Genomic DNA, 14,661 nt, shown 5'->3' on the forward strand with positions numbered 1-14,661 from the left:
AACGATGGTCAACCAGCTGAACCACACTGGCTGGGCTTGGGAGTAAAATTTTAACTAAACATGGTCCCCACTTTTGTATGACCTTGTTTTGCTGTGCCATTTTAATTCCTTTCATAGAGTGTTAGAAAATGTTGAGATTGAGATTATGTTTGGGGATCTGAAAATCCATCTCTGATTCCACTGCATGAGAGAAGACTTTCCAGAGGAGGTGGGAACTGAAGGAAGAGAGTCATAGCAAATATTAGGCAGATTCCCTGTCTGGGTAATTGAGAGTTCCAAGGATGCTCCTCATCTTTTTTTTTTTTTTTTTTTTTTAACAGATGTGACATTCCAGCCCACTCCTGCCCTGACATACCGCATCATAGGAGGGATTTTGGATTTTTATGTGGTTTTGGGGCCAACCCCCGAGCTTGTAACTCAGCAATATACAGAGGTCAGAAGTCATTTTATTGATTAATAAACCATCCAGTGCTTATTGGGTATTGCCACATTCTTAGCATTGAGAAAGGCCAATTTTATTTGTTATGGCCCTTGAGTGTCCCTACTACATTTTCTCTATCTTGTATGAGAGTAGGGTTTTTGTGTTGAGGGATATTGATATCCCATATGTCTCTTAATTATTTGCTGTAAAACCTTTCTAAGACTCTCTGATCAGTAATAACCACTGAATTTTTAGATTTCTTAGAGCAGAAGCTCTGGAATACAGGGAGAGTTTCTATCATTCTGCACCCCCATGATTATTCCACCTTTATTTGACTTTCTTATTTTACTTGAATGAGGCCTCATAGGTCAGACAATACTCAGCAGAAGTGAGCAGTTGCTTCAGGCATAAGCCAACTATCTCTTCTTCCTTAAGAATCTCCTTGGATTCATTCTTCTTTTTTATTCTAGTTGGTCGGTCGGCCAGCAATGCCGTCATACTGGGCCTTGGGATTCCAGCTGAGTCGCTATGGATACCAGAATGATGCTGAAATCTCCAATTTGTATGATGAGATGGTGGCAGCCCAGATTCCCTATGTATGAAGCCCTCACACAGCCTGTGATTTAATTAGTTATGGGAATGTGTGGTTAATTGTAGATTGAAAATATCTATATAGACATTACTTCAGTGAAAAGAAAATGGAGCTGTGGAGTTAGTCCTGTGTGGGAACATTGCTTTTTAAATTTACTTCATGTTACCCTTTTTAAACCCAGGGTTCAAAATTGAAGGGTATAAATCCTTCAGAAGTCAGCAGAGGATGTTTTTAATTACTATCTCTTGTCAGAAATATCTTACAGCAGCCATGGTTGGTCTTAAGCCATGACTTTGGGGACTTCTAAGAGAGAATCATATCGAGATTATGACAATTTTAGGAGATTATACATGACTCTTTTTGGAGAGAATGGATATAAAATGGCAATATGAAAGAAAGTAGTTAAATTCAAGCCTTCACTTAGACTTAAACACAAATACTCATAAGTGTAGTGTTCTACAATGAAACCTAGACCCTAGAAGTTCAAACAATTGCTGTCAACAAGCAGAATTCCACAAATAGCATGTTCTTTCTCTCTTATAAATGATGCAATTCTTATCACACATTCTCTGCCTCTGCTTTTAACTCACCTCCTGAGATTTGGAGGTCAATTAATGACTAGCAGATGAGAAGAAAGTGTTATGATGTTCTCATCAAAGATAATTAGAAACATTTTACTGAGGCTTATTTTTTCTTTCTTTTTATACACTGCTATTCTAGATACTTACTAAATATAAATTAGAAAATATAGGAACATTAAAAGATGAAAAACTCCATAGATCTATCTTGCCAAGCCAATGTTAATAATTTGTTGGTCCATTCTTTTCTAAGCTTTGGCTTACTCACAGGTCTATGCTCCCTCAAACAAGTTTTACCCAGAGTCTTAAGACAATACAGGTGATTATCACCTTTAGGCTAAAAAAAGATGCATCTCTTTTTTTCCAATGAATAGTACAATCTTGAACTGAGTGCATTTCATGTGCAGAAACCTAGGTTGGTTGGTACTTTATTGAGAAAAGGGAAGACAAGGTTCTCATCTCAAAATGGAAACAGTAAATACATTTCAGAGTGCTATAAAATAATGTAGTTCTTAAATGTGAATAAATTCAGTCAGGTTTACTAGAGGGAAAAAGAGAAAACAGATATACAATCTTTCCTGTTTGTCAGGGGAGTCCTGCTTTCTCCCCTTAACCATTTAACTAGCTCACCATGGATGAGATAGAAGAGTGGAAAAGGCATGAATTGTGGGGAAGGAAAGGGGAGAGGATTCCAGTGTGGGGGGAGGGGCAGAAGCAGAAGGAATGGGAACAGGTGATCTGTATGCAAGAATCAGAGAGCAATTTTAATCATCAGAATTGAAAAGTCTGGCTAGGAAAATAATGAGGTAAATTCAGAGAGACCTGGGCTGGGGTCAGCAAGCAGCTGTCCTGGAGCCTGAGGGGTACTGCTGCAGGATCCCAAACACCTTGCTCGCCCCTTCCTGTAGGATGTCCAGCATGTAGACATCGATTACATGGACCGGAAGCTGGACTTCACCCTCAGCAACAGCTTTCAAAACCTTGGTCTCCTGATGGAGCGAATGAAGCAAAAGGGCATGAGATTTATCCTTGTTCTGGTAGGTACTTACAAAAATTAGATCTCATTTTCTGTTTCTTTGTTCACGGTTTAAAAATAGCATCATTGAGGGAAATGACATAGAAAGTACAGAACAAGTCCCCATACATTTTTGCAACTTCCTGTGGATCTATAATTATTTTATTTTATTTAATTATTTTATTTTAAGTTTGACAAAGCAAATAAAGGAGGAAAGAACCAGGCTTTGCAAAGATGATACTTTACCATCTTTATTTTTCATGACTGGGTGTAATTTATTATTACTGTTCTCCTGGTAGAGTTAGGAGAACTGGGGGTTAAAATACTGAATACAGAAAAAAAAAAAGTCTCCCTGTTTCAGGCCGTGCCTCAGAATAGCTGAATCTCAGTCTCATCTTTGCTGTAGGGGTTTCAGAAGCCTAGGTTTCGTCATCATCCAGCAATGGGGAGGCTCAGAGGACTTATTTCTCCTTAATTAAGCTCACAAACAACCTGGAGAAGATCCAGGAGACCAATTTATTATTTTACATTGGAGGATATCTCTTGATTAAACACAGAAGTAGTTACCTGCAAAGGGTTCTTCCTTCTAGCTTCTAAAAATTAGAGCATTATTTGCTGACTTTTGTTCATTCATTCATTCAAGTATTTATTAAACACCAAGTCTTTAAAAATCGCCATTAGAAAAGGGGTGTATTTGCGTGTGTGATGTAAATTCATGAAGACGACAATGTCCTTATAGGGATTATATTCTATTAAAGGAATAGAGCCAATAAATGAACATTAAAATATAATCCCAGGTAGTGATGATTTATATGACAATTGTGAAATAGGATACTCTTATAGAAAGTAATTATGGAAGGTAAGGGGTGGGGCTAATGGGAAGGTCTGGCCACAGAGTAGAAGAAAAAGGTCTCGTGTTCTTAAGGAATATTGCTATGACACTGGGAACACAGTAAGTTGCCTTTCCCTGTTTGACAGTAGTATCTTGTTAACCTGGTTTCTCTCCAGGAATTCTTTTCAAACATTAGCATGCTTCCTGCCCCCCGCTCCTCTGGCATTTTATAGAGAAACATCAATGTATTATTTTACCTCTCAACTACGCAGTAGACACACTGCAAATTATACATGGGTTGTGTTTGTTTGTTTGTCTGTATTGAAGTTCATCATTTCTTCCTGTACTGTAAATTGTTACAATTTTGGAGCTCACTTTTCTTGAAAATCTTTTCCTCATGTTTTCTGTTTTAAACCATTTTGTTGCAGGATCCAGCCATTTCTGGCAAGGAGACCCAGTATCTTCCATTCACCAGAGGGCAGGAAAACAATGTATTCATCAAATGGCCCAACAACAGTGATATTGTCTGGGGAGAGGTAAGGATTGGGGGGAGATGCCTATAATTAATCAGCATCACAATGTCTTGATTGAAAGAGGCTCTTAATAAACTTTGGCAAAATGTATTGAGTAATTTATAAATTATGAATGAGTAGAAAGCTGTCTGATATTGATTAGCTTAATGAACGTTAATAAGATCAAGGTCAGAGGTCTAAACCTCTAAAATAGCAGTGATTTTTGTTTAATTGCCTGGAAATATTCTAGTGTCCCACCCCTATGTAAGCTAGCTGGTCATTTAACACCTGACTCCAGATGCCGGTAGCTCTCAGCCAGGATTAGGACTCTGCTCTGTAATCACACTGAGCTGCTTTCTGTTGTTCTGGGGATGTACAATGCTCACTGTGCCTTTGCATGTTGCCTTCTCAGCTTATCCAAATAGTATCTGCACTGAAGGCCAACTAAACATTCCCTCTTCTGAAGCACTCAATGCCTGGTTTGGCTCTCTATTCCTGCCTTTTCTATATTGCTGCCTGCAGAACATGGAGCATACAATTTAGCCCTTATGTTCCCTCTTTGAACTTTCAGGAAATAAGGACTGTTTCTTACTTAACTCCTAGTAGATACAGACCATAGAAGAGTGCCTGGCATACAGAAGTGCCGAATGAATGAATATATATATATATATATATATATATATATAATATATATAGTTAATGCCCTTCCAATTATAGATGAAATTGGTCGATGATATGGATTTTTGAATGCTACATACACTTGGGGTTCCCAATAAGTCATGATGCTGCTTAAAATATTGAGGCTAAGTTTATGGGTTGTAAATGGAAATTGATTGTAATCCTCTAGGGTCACACTTCACATTTGTTATTTATAAAGGGAATTTTGTTATAGGCCCACGACAAGCATATCAGAGAGCTGAATAATCATCTGAAAGGTGATTGTTCACAGGACATATTTAAAATGTATGTAGTTGATCGTTAAGGTCAAACTAGAAATTTTGGTAACTTATGGAGTAAGTTAAGAAACCCAGCCTGTTTTCACCTAACAGAAGTTCATTACATTCAGAACTTAGAATTTAATGGCAAAGGTCCCCCAAATTTTTATGGATATGCATGTCATCAGAATCTCACATGTGAAACACCTCATTGCTTATTTCTTCTTCTTCTTTTATTTTTTATTGTATTACAGATGTCTCCCATTCTTCCCCCCTCCACCTAGCCCCCACCTCACCCTGGGCCTTCACCACACTATTGATGTGTTCATGGGCTATGCCTATATGCATATAAGTTCTTTGGTTCATCTCTTCCTATTTCCTTCACTCCTTTCCCCTCTGAGATCTGTCAGTCTGTTCCATGCATCCATGCCTCTGGACCTATTGTGTTCATCAGTTTATTTTGTTCATTAGATTCCACACATAAATGAGATCATGTGATATTGGTCTTTCTCTGACTAGCTTATTTCACTTAGCATAATCTCTGGGTCCATGCTGTCACAAAGAGTAAGATATCCTTTTTTACAGCTGCATAGTATTCCATGGTGTAAATGTACCACATCATTTTTATCTACTCATCCACTGATGGGCACTTGGGCTTTTTCCAGATCTTAGCTATTGTAAATAGTGCTGCTATGAACACGGGGGTGCATATCTTCTTTCTCATTGGTGTTTCAGGATTCTTTGGATGTATTCCCAGAAGTGGGATCACTGGGTCAAATGGCAGTTTCATTTATAATCTGTTGAGGAACTTCCATACTGTTTCCACACCAGTCTGGAAGCCACACCAGTGGCTACACCAGTCTGCATTCCCATCAGCAGTACACGAGGGGTCCCTTTTCTCTACATCCTCACCAGCACTTGTAGTTTGTTGATTTATTGCTGGTAGCCATTCTGACAGGTGTGAGGTGAGACCTCATTGTAGTTTTAATTAGCATCTCTGTTGATTAGTGACATTGAGCATTTTTTCATATGTCTATTGTAATTGGTTAATTAGCTCTAAGTTGAGTGTGCTTGTCACCTGGTAATTTCTTGCCAGAAAAAAAAGATGGAAAGCTCAACAAGCAACTAAACTGGACATGTGTAGGAGGAAATCGTAAGTGAAATACTTTACATGTGTGCCTGGAATGGGTTGCTTTGTTTCGATCTACTGTTGGTTGAGAAATAATGAGCCAAAGTATAGAATATTTTCACTAGAGAGGTTATGAACAGACTGTCAATGAATTGTCCACATGTCTTTGAACTCAGCACTTGCCCTCACGTCGGCTTGGGCATCTGGTATCTTACCCACTCTGTAGCTCGCTTTTCCCTGGATGCCAGGTCTTCATTCAACCAGTGTAGAAAAAGCATTCGTAGCTCTGAAGTTTCATAGTTTGGACACTGGCAGTTAACTTTCCAGTTCACATGATTAAATGTCCAGTCATAAAATGAATCCTCTGTTTAAAAGGGACTTAAGACTATCTAACGTTCTAGGAAAATAAAGAATCAAAGCAGCCTTCCGCGATCTCTTTGCATCCACAGTAAACCGTGTGCGGCAGCAGCAGACCTGGGTTAGGTCTCATCCTGACGGGGGCAGTGCTGTGCACAAGCTCCTGCTCATCTTGCCTCCCTGGTCCCCACTCTCCCCTCCCTGGTCCCCACACGCCCCTCCCTGGAAGGCTGAGACCCGGTGTGAGAGCCTGCGTTCCTCTTTCAGCTGTACGGAGCCCAGGTTGCGTATCCTGACTTCATGCGCAACGGCACGGCTGCGTGGTGGAAGAACGAAATTGCTGAGCTCTACCTGAACCCTAGAGACTCAAAGAAGAGCTTGAAGTTCGATGGACTGCGGATCGTACGTGTGTCCTTAGTGGGCTTTCTTTGGAAGTTCTAGTAGTACAAGCGTGGGGAGGCGATTCAGAGAATAGCAAAGCAAGTAGCTGGGGCTGGAGGGATAAAAAAAAGGGATGCTGGTACAGAATGGGGGTGCTGGGACCAGCAGCAGACACAAAGGGAGTTGCAGGTCTGCCCAGGGACATTGTCTGGAGGAAGTCGGAGACCAAGGGGGAGATGTGCCGCCCCTGGAGATGATGCCAGGGAAAAAGGCAGCAGATAACCTGGATTCTCTTATCTCCAATCCTCCAATCTCTTGCCACTGCCTCTCATTGGCCAAACTTACCCAGAAGCCAACAGTGAGGGAGCCGGGATGCAGGTGCTGTGATACAGGGCAAACTTGTGGCAAGGAAGGCCTGAATCCGAGACAAGATTCACCACAGTGCTGGCGGCGACCCCTCTGAGGGAATGGACTCAAACAAAGGCCTGTTCAGACATATGTTATATATATCAGTTGGGCATAAGAGCAGGGCTTCCTGAGATGTCTCTGGGACATGTGTCCAAAGTCTCTTCTATTTCTGTCTCTCTAGGCCACCAATCTCTTTCCCCACTGCCCAGTGGCCTGACCCCTGAGCATATTCTAGACTGTCTCTGAATTGCTCCTTGGGTCTGGACCAGGCTGCGAGAAGCCTGTGATTGTCCCAGAGACAAATCTCTAACCCACTGGCAGCACTGGGGTAGCCCTGGCCACTCCCCTGCAGGTACACAGCCCAGAGCAGACACCCCAAAGGGCAAAGGTGGACCCAAACAGGCAAAGCACATGGTGAAGAGGTGTAGCACCCTTCTTGCATTTCAGTAATGAACTTCTGCAGGTAGTATTGATTTTCAGATTTGTTTCGGAGTTACCCACATCTTTTCAGGACTGCATCTACTGCAGAAAGTGAGACCCTTCCCCTCATGCTCAGACTATGCTGATGTCCGAATTAGTCCAGCTGTTGGACTAAGAAGGAGTAGGGGAAGGTAATAGTAATCATTGGCCCCAGATAGGAAGTAAGTAAAAAAGGGAGATTAAATGGGCGGTTGAATCAAGAGGAGATGTTCTTAGGTCATAGATCCAGCATAATCTCAATGTTTTTGTCACTATGAAACAATCCTCACCAGATCAACAACACAAACTAAACTGGGAGTTTAACACTCTCCTTCAACCAATGTGAATTCTTTGAGTCAAGTTGGGTCGATGCCTAAGATTAACCAGAGTCAGTGAAGCAAGCGGCCCTGTGAGGGCTTAAATAAGATCTTTTGTCTCCCAAGCCAAGGCCATACTGCCTCCTACATCACAGACTCTTTTTTTTCTAATTTGTTTCAGGATAAGAATGAGCCGTCAAACTCTGTGGATGGGTCTGTCAGGGGCTGCAGTGAAGACATTCTTAACCATCCACCTTATATGCCGAGTACGTAGAATGATTACTTCCTTAAACGACTTCCCTGTTCAAAAACCCTGAATGTTTTCCCCTTGTTGTCAAAGTGAAGCCTCATTTTGGAGAGAGAAAACACTCTTAAACACGAGGTAAAATACCAAATGGAATAACCTTGAATACGTGCAAATAAATAAATTACAAATCAAGCATAGAAGGAATGACTTGATGAGGTATGAAGGAAAGTAAGCAATGTATGGTACATCTCATTACATGGATAACTATGAACTAATTGCTAAAACCTTACCCTATCCCCCTGCCCCATGGTCTTTTGATTAGAGAATGAAAATCTAGTCTCTGCACTCTCTCTGCCTGTGTTCACAGACACTTCATGAAGGACAGGCCCTGGTTGTCCTATGGTCCAAACAGGAATAGACAGTCATAGGAAGCGGGGATCAAAGGCATCTCAGGAAGTTGAACTCTCTCACCTTACAGAAACATGCAAGGAAGAGACTCACCTTCCTAGAAGCACCATGCTAGTAATTGTGGGATGAAATCTGGAATCCCAAGTTTTTTCATGTCTAGGTCACTGCTGTGCTTCTTATTTTTCGGCAACTCTCTCCCTCCCTCCCTCCCTCCCTCCCTCCCTCCCTCCCTCCCTCCCTCCCTCCCTCCTTCCCTCCCTCCCTCTCTCCTTCCCTCCCTCCCTCCCTCCCTCCCTCCCTCCCTCCCTCCCTCCCTCCCTCCCTCCTTCCCTCCTTCCCTTCCTTCCTATTTTTCTCCTTTCTCCCTTCATTTAATATTTGTGTATCAGGCAAGTACTGACAAATCTGAACAATTTAGCAACATTAATACAAAGTTGGTTGAAACGAGGTCTATTCCTTAGAGAACATTACCATCTAGTGGGAGTCACCATCATAACAACAGAGGGGTGTGTGATGTTAACAAAGGGGTGACAATAGCACCCTATAAAGTGTTAGAGTTGGAGCAAAAAGAAGGGTGCCTCTACCAGCTCCATTTCCTGTCCTCACCCTGCATTAGTTACAAGGTCAGAGAACACTGGGGTTTTATTTTTAGACAAAAGAAACTCTTGAAATTGGAGCTGTTATGGATAACAAAGTTGTTGATTGAAACAGAGCAATGTCAAGGTGGTGAGATTTCTATTGAAAGGGCAGATCAAGTTGTTCAGAACATAACTCAGCATTTCCTCTTAGATCTGGACTCCAGGGACAGGGGACTGAGCAGCAAGACCCTGTGCATGGAGGGCGAGCAGATCCTGCCCGATGGCTCCCGGGTGCGACATTACGATGTGCACAGCCTGTACGGGTGGTCCCAGACCAGACCCACATACGAGTGAGTGGGCAGCAAGGGTCCTTTTCCACATTGTTGCTTGTGGCTTGTCATATATAGATCGATGCATGTTAAATGGATGAGTGTCATCATACCAGGAATGGTTTCCCAAGTGTCTATAACACCTCTGAGTTGTATTAACCAAGTAGGTTGCCAACTCACCTGTTTAAAGAGATCAGGTACTAATTCCTGCTACAATAGTAATCTTACTACAATATATAAATGCGTCAAATTAACGTGTTGTGTACCTTGAATCTATACAATGTGATATATCAAATATACATCATTAAAATCAATAAGATAAGCACTATATTCACAGTCAAGATAAGTTTACTATATTCACAGAGTTGTACAGCAGTAACTACAATCACATTTTGGAGTGTGTTCATCATCCTAAAAGGAAACCTTATACCAGTTAGCAGTCATTTCCCACCATTGTCCCCACTTCCCGAGTCCCTGTCTATCTGGATTGCTTAATCTGGACACTTCATATAAATGAAATCATACAATATAATATGTGGCCTTTTATGTTCTTTTTCAAGATTGTTTTGGTTCTCCTGGGTCCTTTGCATTTAACATGAATTTTAGGATTACCTTGTCAATTTCTGTAAAACAGAAACAGGGATGTTGGCAGGGATTGCATTCAATCTGTAGTTGTTTGGGGAGTAAAGCCATCTGAATAACATTAAGTTTCCTGATCCATTAACATGAAATGTTATTCCATTTCTTTAAATCTCACTTAATTTCTTTCACCAACGTTTTACACTTTTCAGTGTTTAAGTTTCAGGCTATTTAAAAAAAAAAAATATATATATACATTTTCTTACCCCTTTCTCTTTCTTTTCTCCTTCCAAGATTCCAATTATGGATATGTTGGTATGTTTGATGGTTTCTGAAATTCTGTCTTCTTTTTTCTTTTGACTATTCAGATTTGCTCATATCTATTGACCTATCTTCAATTTTGCTGATTCTTTCTTCTTCTAGCTCAAATCTGATGTTGAGCTCAGTCCCTCCAGTAAGTTTTTAATTTTAGTTATTGTATTTTTCAACTCCAGAATTTCTACTTGATTCCTTTTTAAATAAGTTCTGTCTCTTTATTGACATCCTCTATTTAGTGGGAAATCATTGTCATACTTTGTTACTTAGATATGCTTCTCTTTAGCTTTTTGAATATATAGTAACTAACTTAATGACTTTGTCTACTCTGCCCTGTTGTCTACTCATTTTCTGTTGGTTGCTTTGTATGTGTGAGTATATGGCATACTTTCATGGTTTCTTTTTGTGTGACTTAATATTAGATAATGCTTTGTAACGACTCTGGCATCAAATCTACCCCCTCAGGGTTTGTTGTTTTTGTTGTCACTGTTCTTGTTTGTTTCACTTATTGCTTATTTATTTAGCAAATTCTCTGTCTAATTCTACAGATTCTCTGTTCCCCTGCAGTCAGTGGCCCCTGATTTCTCTGCTACCTTCTTTTAAAAAAAATTCCTTTTCGCCCTGGCTGGTTTGGCTCAGCAGTTAGAGCATTGGCCCACAGACCAGAGAGTTCTGGGTTTGGTTCCTGCTAAGGGCACGTACCTCGGTTGCAGTTTGTCCCTGGCCCCATGGGTTGGGTGGGTGGCAGCCAGTCGATGTGCCTGTCTCACATTGATGTTTCTTTCTCTCTTCCTCCCTTTCTCCTCTCTGCTCTATCTGAAGATAAATGCAAAAATGTCCTCGGGCAAGGACAAATAAAATTAAATTAATAAATTCCTTTTCATTTTCTTAAGCCTGGCTTTCTTGGATACCCTTGGTTTGGTATAATTCTATGGTCAAATAAGTGTCAGTAGTAAATTTGTCAAAGCAAATCTTTCACTGGACGAATTTAAAAAGACCAGGAAGACTTTATTCAAGGCTGTTATAATAAGAGAGGGAGACCAGAACTCAGCTTCATGAAACAAAGATCTGAGAGTTCACAGCTGGTGTGGGGAGTTCAGAGTCCACCTGTGTTTGCTAATTGGCCTTACTCACAGGAAAAGTTAACTTACCCTACTGTCAGGACAGGAGGTAGTTTTATAAGTTGGAGCAAGGAGACCCTGCTGAAGTTCTGCTCCTGATCCCCTTATACAGACTCTGGACAGGGGCACTGTCTTCCTTGCTGATTACATTTCAGAGGGGGGTGGGGGGGAGGGCTCCCAGGTCCCTGAGACAAACATACTTGGCTTGTAAATCCAGCAAGAATCTTTTAAAAAGATTTACAGCTCAACGGGGCACAGAAAGAATTTACAGTTAAATTTTTCTTAAGTAAATGCTCTAAAAGGGAGGTCAGGGTCTGGTCACAGAGTCCAGAAGAAGTTTAGTCAAACTGAGAAAAACATTAAAGACATCTTTGTCCCCTTAAATGCCTTGCCTCGTACCTTTTACCCCTTGCCGAGGGGATACGTACGGGAAGGCACAGCTTCGTTCTTCAGGAAGTTGGTAAGACAGCCTTCCCTTTCAGCACCTGTTTGCCCAGGACTGTGAGTTCACCAGGAGTGAGACACTGGAACCTTCTCCTTTCCTGGTTCTTTCTTGGGCACGTGCAAAGCCCTGTGCATGTGCGATCTTTTAGATCCCCGGGAATATGTAGGAACTTGACAGAGTTCTCGATGGTGACGAGAGACAAGCTGTCCTCTCCATCGAGCCCTGCTGGTTTATTTTAGACTGCATGCCTGGGACCTGGTGCTTTTTCTGGTTAACATGTGGCTCAATAAACCCTTTCTTTCCGAAAAGCTTTAGCGACGAAAGGTCTTTTTATTTTTTATTTTAACAGGGGCTAATTCTCCAGCTACGCTTTTATTTGCCCCTAAACCACAGCCCGAGCACCTGTTAAAATAAAAAATAAAAGCATAGCTGGAGAATTAGCCCCTGTTGGCAGAAAGTGGTTATTGTTTTAGACATTCCCTGCGGGTGGGTTTCTTTCTCTCTGCTGAGTTGAGCTCTGAGCCTAATCAACTGGCCACGATGCCCTGGAGATGGAGATCTTCCAGGGGACTGGAACTTAGAAATAACAATTGTACTGTGCTCTGGGGATGGGGCTTTTAACAGAGCTCCAAAACAGGTTACACCTCTGGCTTTGTTGCAAGACCTGGCTTTCGGTGCCAATGAGCTAGGGAAGGGTTGGCTGGAAATAAGCCAAGTTAAAATCCCATGTAACTTACCGTCGTGCCAAGATTTAGTAGTTTCTCCTGGAGAGATGATTTTTTTTACTTCTTTCTACGTCCAGTGAATTTCTGGAGTTCTGAAATGGCTAGAGGCAGAGTTCTCCGCATCACCCACATCCATCCTTACTCTGTATCCCTGCCTGACACCAGGCCTTTATCATCTCCCACTTAGATGTGTGCACAGGTGAGCAAGGTCTCCATCCATTTTTGGATTTACTGTGATGTGAAATATTGGAAGTGACCTACATGGGTTAGTTTCCACTCCAGTAGCTGGCGTCTCTTCCGGATATCATTTACTGAATAAGTCATCTGTGTCTGTTGATTTGTGGTGCTTTGTTTAGCAACTGTTTGGACGGCACATATACTAGCATCTGTTCATAGACCTTCCCTTTTGTTCCACTGATCTTTCTCTTGCATGGTTGTTTTTATTTTCTGGCCGAGGCTGTACGCGGAACACACACCTTCAAGGAAGAAACATTTACCGATCTTTTCTGTTTGCCTCTGTGTGCAAAGTTAATTCTGCTTTTTGAGGAGTTGCACAGGAGAGTGATGATGACCAAAACAGCTCTAGTCATATGTACTTTTATGTGGATCCCAGATCTGCCTCCTTGCTCTCTAAGTGACTTCGACAAACTAACCCTTCTGACTTCAGTGTCCGAACAGTACAGGGAGGTAAACGAAACCCTCCCTGTGAGGCAGTGAGACCGGGCACATGGAAGTGACCAGTATGACACCTGGCATAGAGTAATTGTTCCCTAAATCCTTCAGACCTACAAGTCACCCCATCCCCTCCTCTGACCTCTGAGTGGACAGCTAGTTAACCAATTTATTTTATTTTATTTTCAAGAAAGGAAATCCACTTTTTAGGTGATGCTATATCTCCAGCTGTCTGGCTCTAATGTTCACCGGGACTCTCAGCATCACTTGTAAATAGCAGGTGCTTTCAGGGAGGAAGCTGTCTGGCTAAAATTGAGTCCCGCTGTGGCCTCACGCTCCGGGCTGAAGCTGTTGTCCTTAATAAAGTCCCATGGATCCATCCTCACCTTCACTTCACTTTATTGTTCCCCTCCAACCAGAGCGGTGCAGGAGGTGACGAGACAGCGCGGGGTCGTCGTCACCCGCTCCACGTTCCCCTCTTCTGGCCGCTGGGCAGGACACTGGCTGGGAGACAACACGGCGGCATGGGACCAGCTGCGGAAATCTATCATTGGTGTGTGGCTCGTCCCAGGGGCCTCCGCTGGTGGGGAGGGGACTGGGTGTGTTCCCTTCCTCTGCATTGGCTGTGTCTAATCACTCTGCATGTGGGCAGTGTAATCAACGGGTGCTGAGTTCTCTATGGGTGTGAGTTGTCATCTATACCCATCTTTGTATTTGTTTACCGTGATGGACCCAGGGCTTTCGAATGAGGTACAGAAGAGATGGGCCAAACCTACCCTCCCAAAGGGCCACTTAGTCCAACATAGTTGTATCTCTCATTGCAGGCATGATGGAGTTTAGTCTCTTCGGAATACCTTATGTAAGTCATATCGAGGTCATTACTAATAACCCAGTCAGATGTGGTGTGTATGCAACACGCAAAAGTCCCACCTCATGCCCTGACTTTGCCTCTTCTCAGACAGGAGCGGATATCTGTGGGTTCTTTAACGATGCTGAATATGAGATGTGTCTTCGCTGGATGCAGCTGGGGGCCTTTTACCCCTTTTCCAGGAACCACAACAACATCGGGACGCGGGTGAGGCAGCAGTTTGTGCCGCAGGTGTTTCGTGTCTTCAAATCACAACTTTCGTTTACTGTCAAAAGTATCATAGTTATTTGTTGAGAAAACTCATAAAAATCAATGGACCCTCCCTTTCTTACGAAAACCCACAGAGTTCAAAGACTATGCTTTGAAGTATATTTTCAAGAATATGCTTTTTCTCATCTCTCGGTGGAATTGTTGATGGTGCCCTTTGGGACTGATAAG

The 14,661-nt window shown here is 42.1% G+C and overlaps 1 protein-coding gene across 1 annotated transcript in view; it reads left to right on the forward strand.

The window, feature by feature from the left end:
- Positions 1–14,661, forward strand: part of MGAM2 (maltase-glucoamylase 2 (putative)) — a 76,822-nt gene that overhangs the window by 46,313 nt on the left and 15,848 nt on the right. Inside the window, exons 29-38 of the mRNA XM_036246345.1 lie at positions 321–433; positions 892–1,017; positions 2,500–2,628; positions 3,867–3,974; positions 6,639–6,773; positions 8,118–8,202; positions 9,381–9,519; positions 13,775–13,908; positions 14,180–14,214; positions 14,314–14,430. Of these exons, the coding sequence (XP_036102238.1) occupies positions 321–433; positions 892–1,017; positions 2,500–2,628; positions 3,867–3,974; positions 6,639–6,773; positions 8,118–8,202; positions 9,381–9,519; positions 13,775–13,908; positions 14,180–14,214; positions 14,314–14,430 (1,121 nt within the window). The remainder of the gene's footprint in view (positions 1–320; positions 434–891; positions 1,018–2,499; positions 2,629–3,866; positions 3,975–6,638; positions 6,774–8,117; positions 8,203–9,380; positions 9,520–13,774; positions 13,909–14,179; positions 14,215–14,313; positions 14,431–14,661) is intronic.

This window comes from Molossus molossus, unplaced genomic scaffold (genome assembly GCF_014108415.1).
Source record: "Molossus molossus isolate mMolMol1 unplaced genomic scaffold, mMolMol1.p scaffold_m16_p_7, whole genome shotgun sequence".
Classification (NCBI taxonomy): Eukaryota; Metazoa; Chordata; class Mammalia; order Chiroptera; family Molossidae; genus Molossus; species Molossus molossus.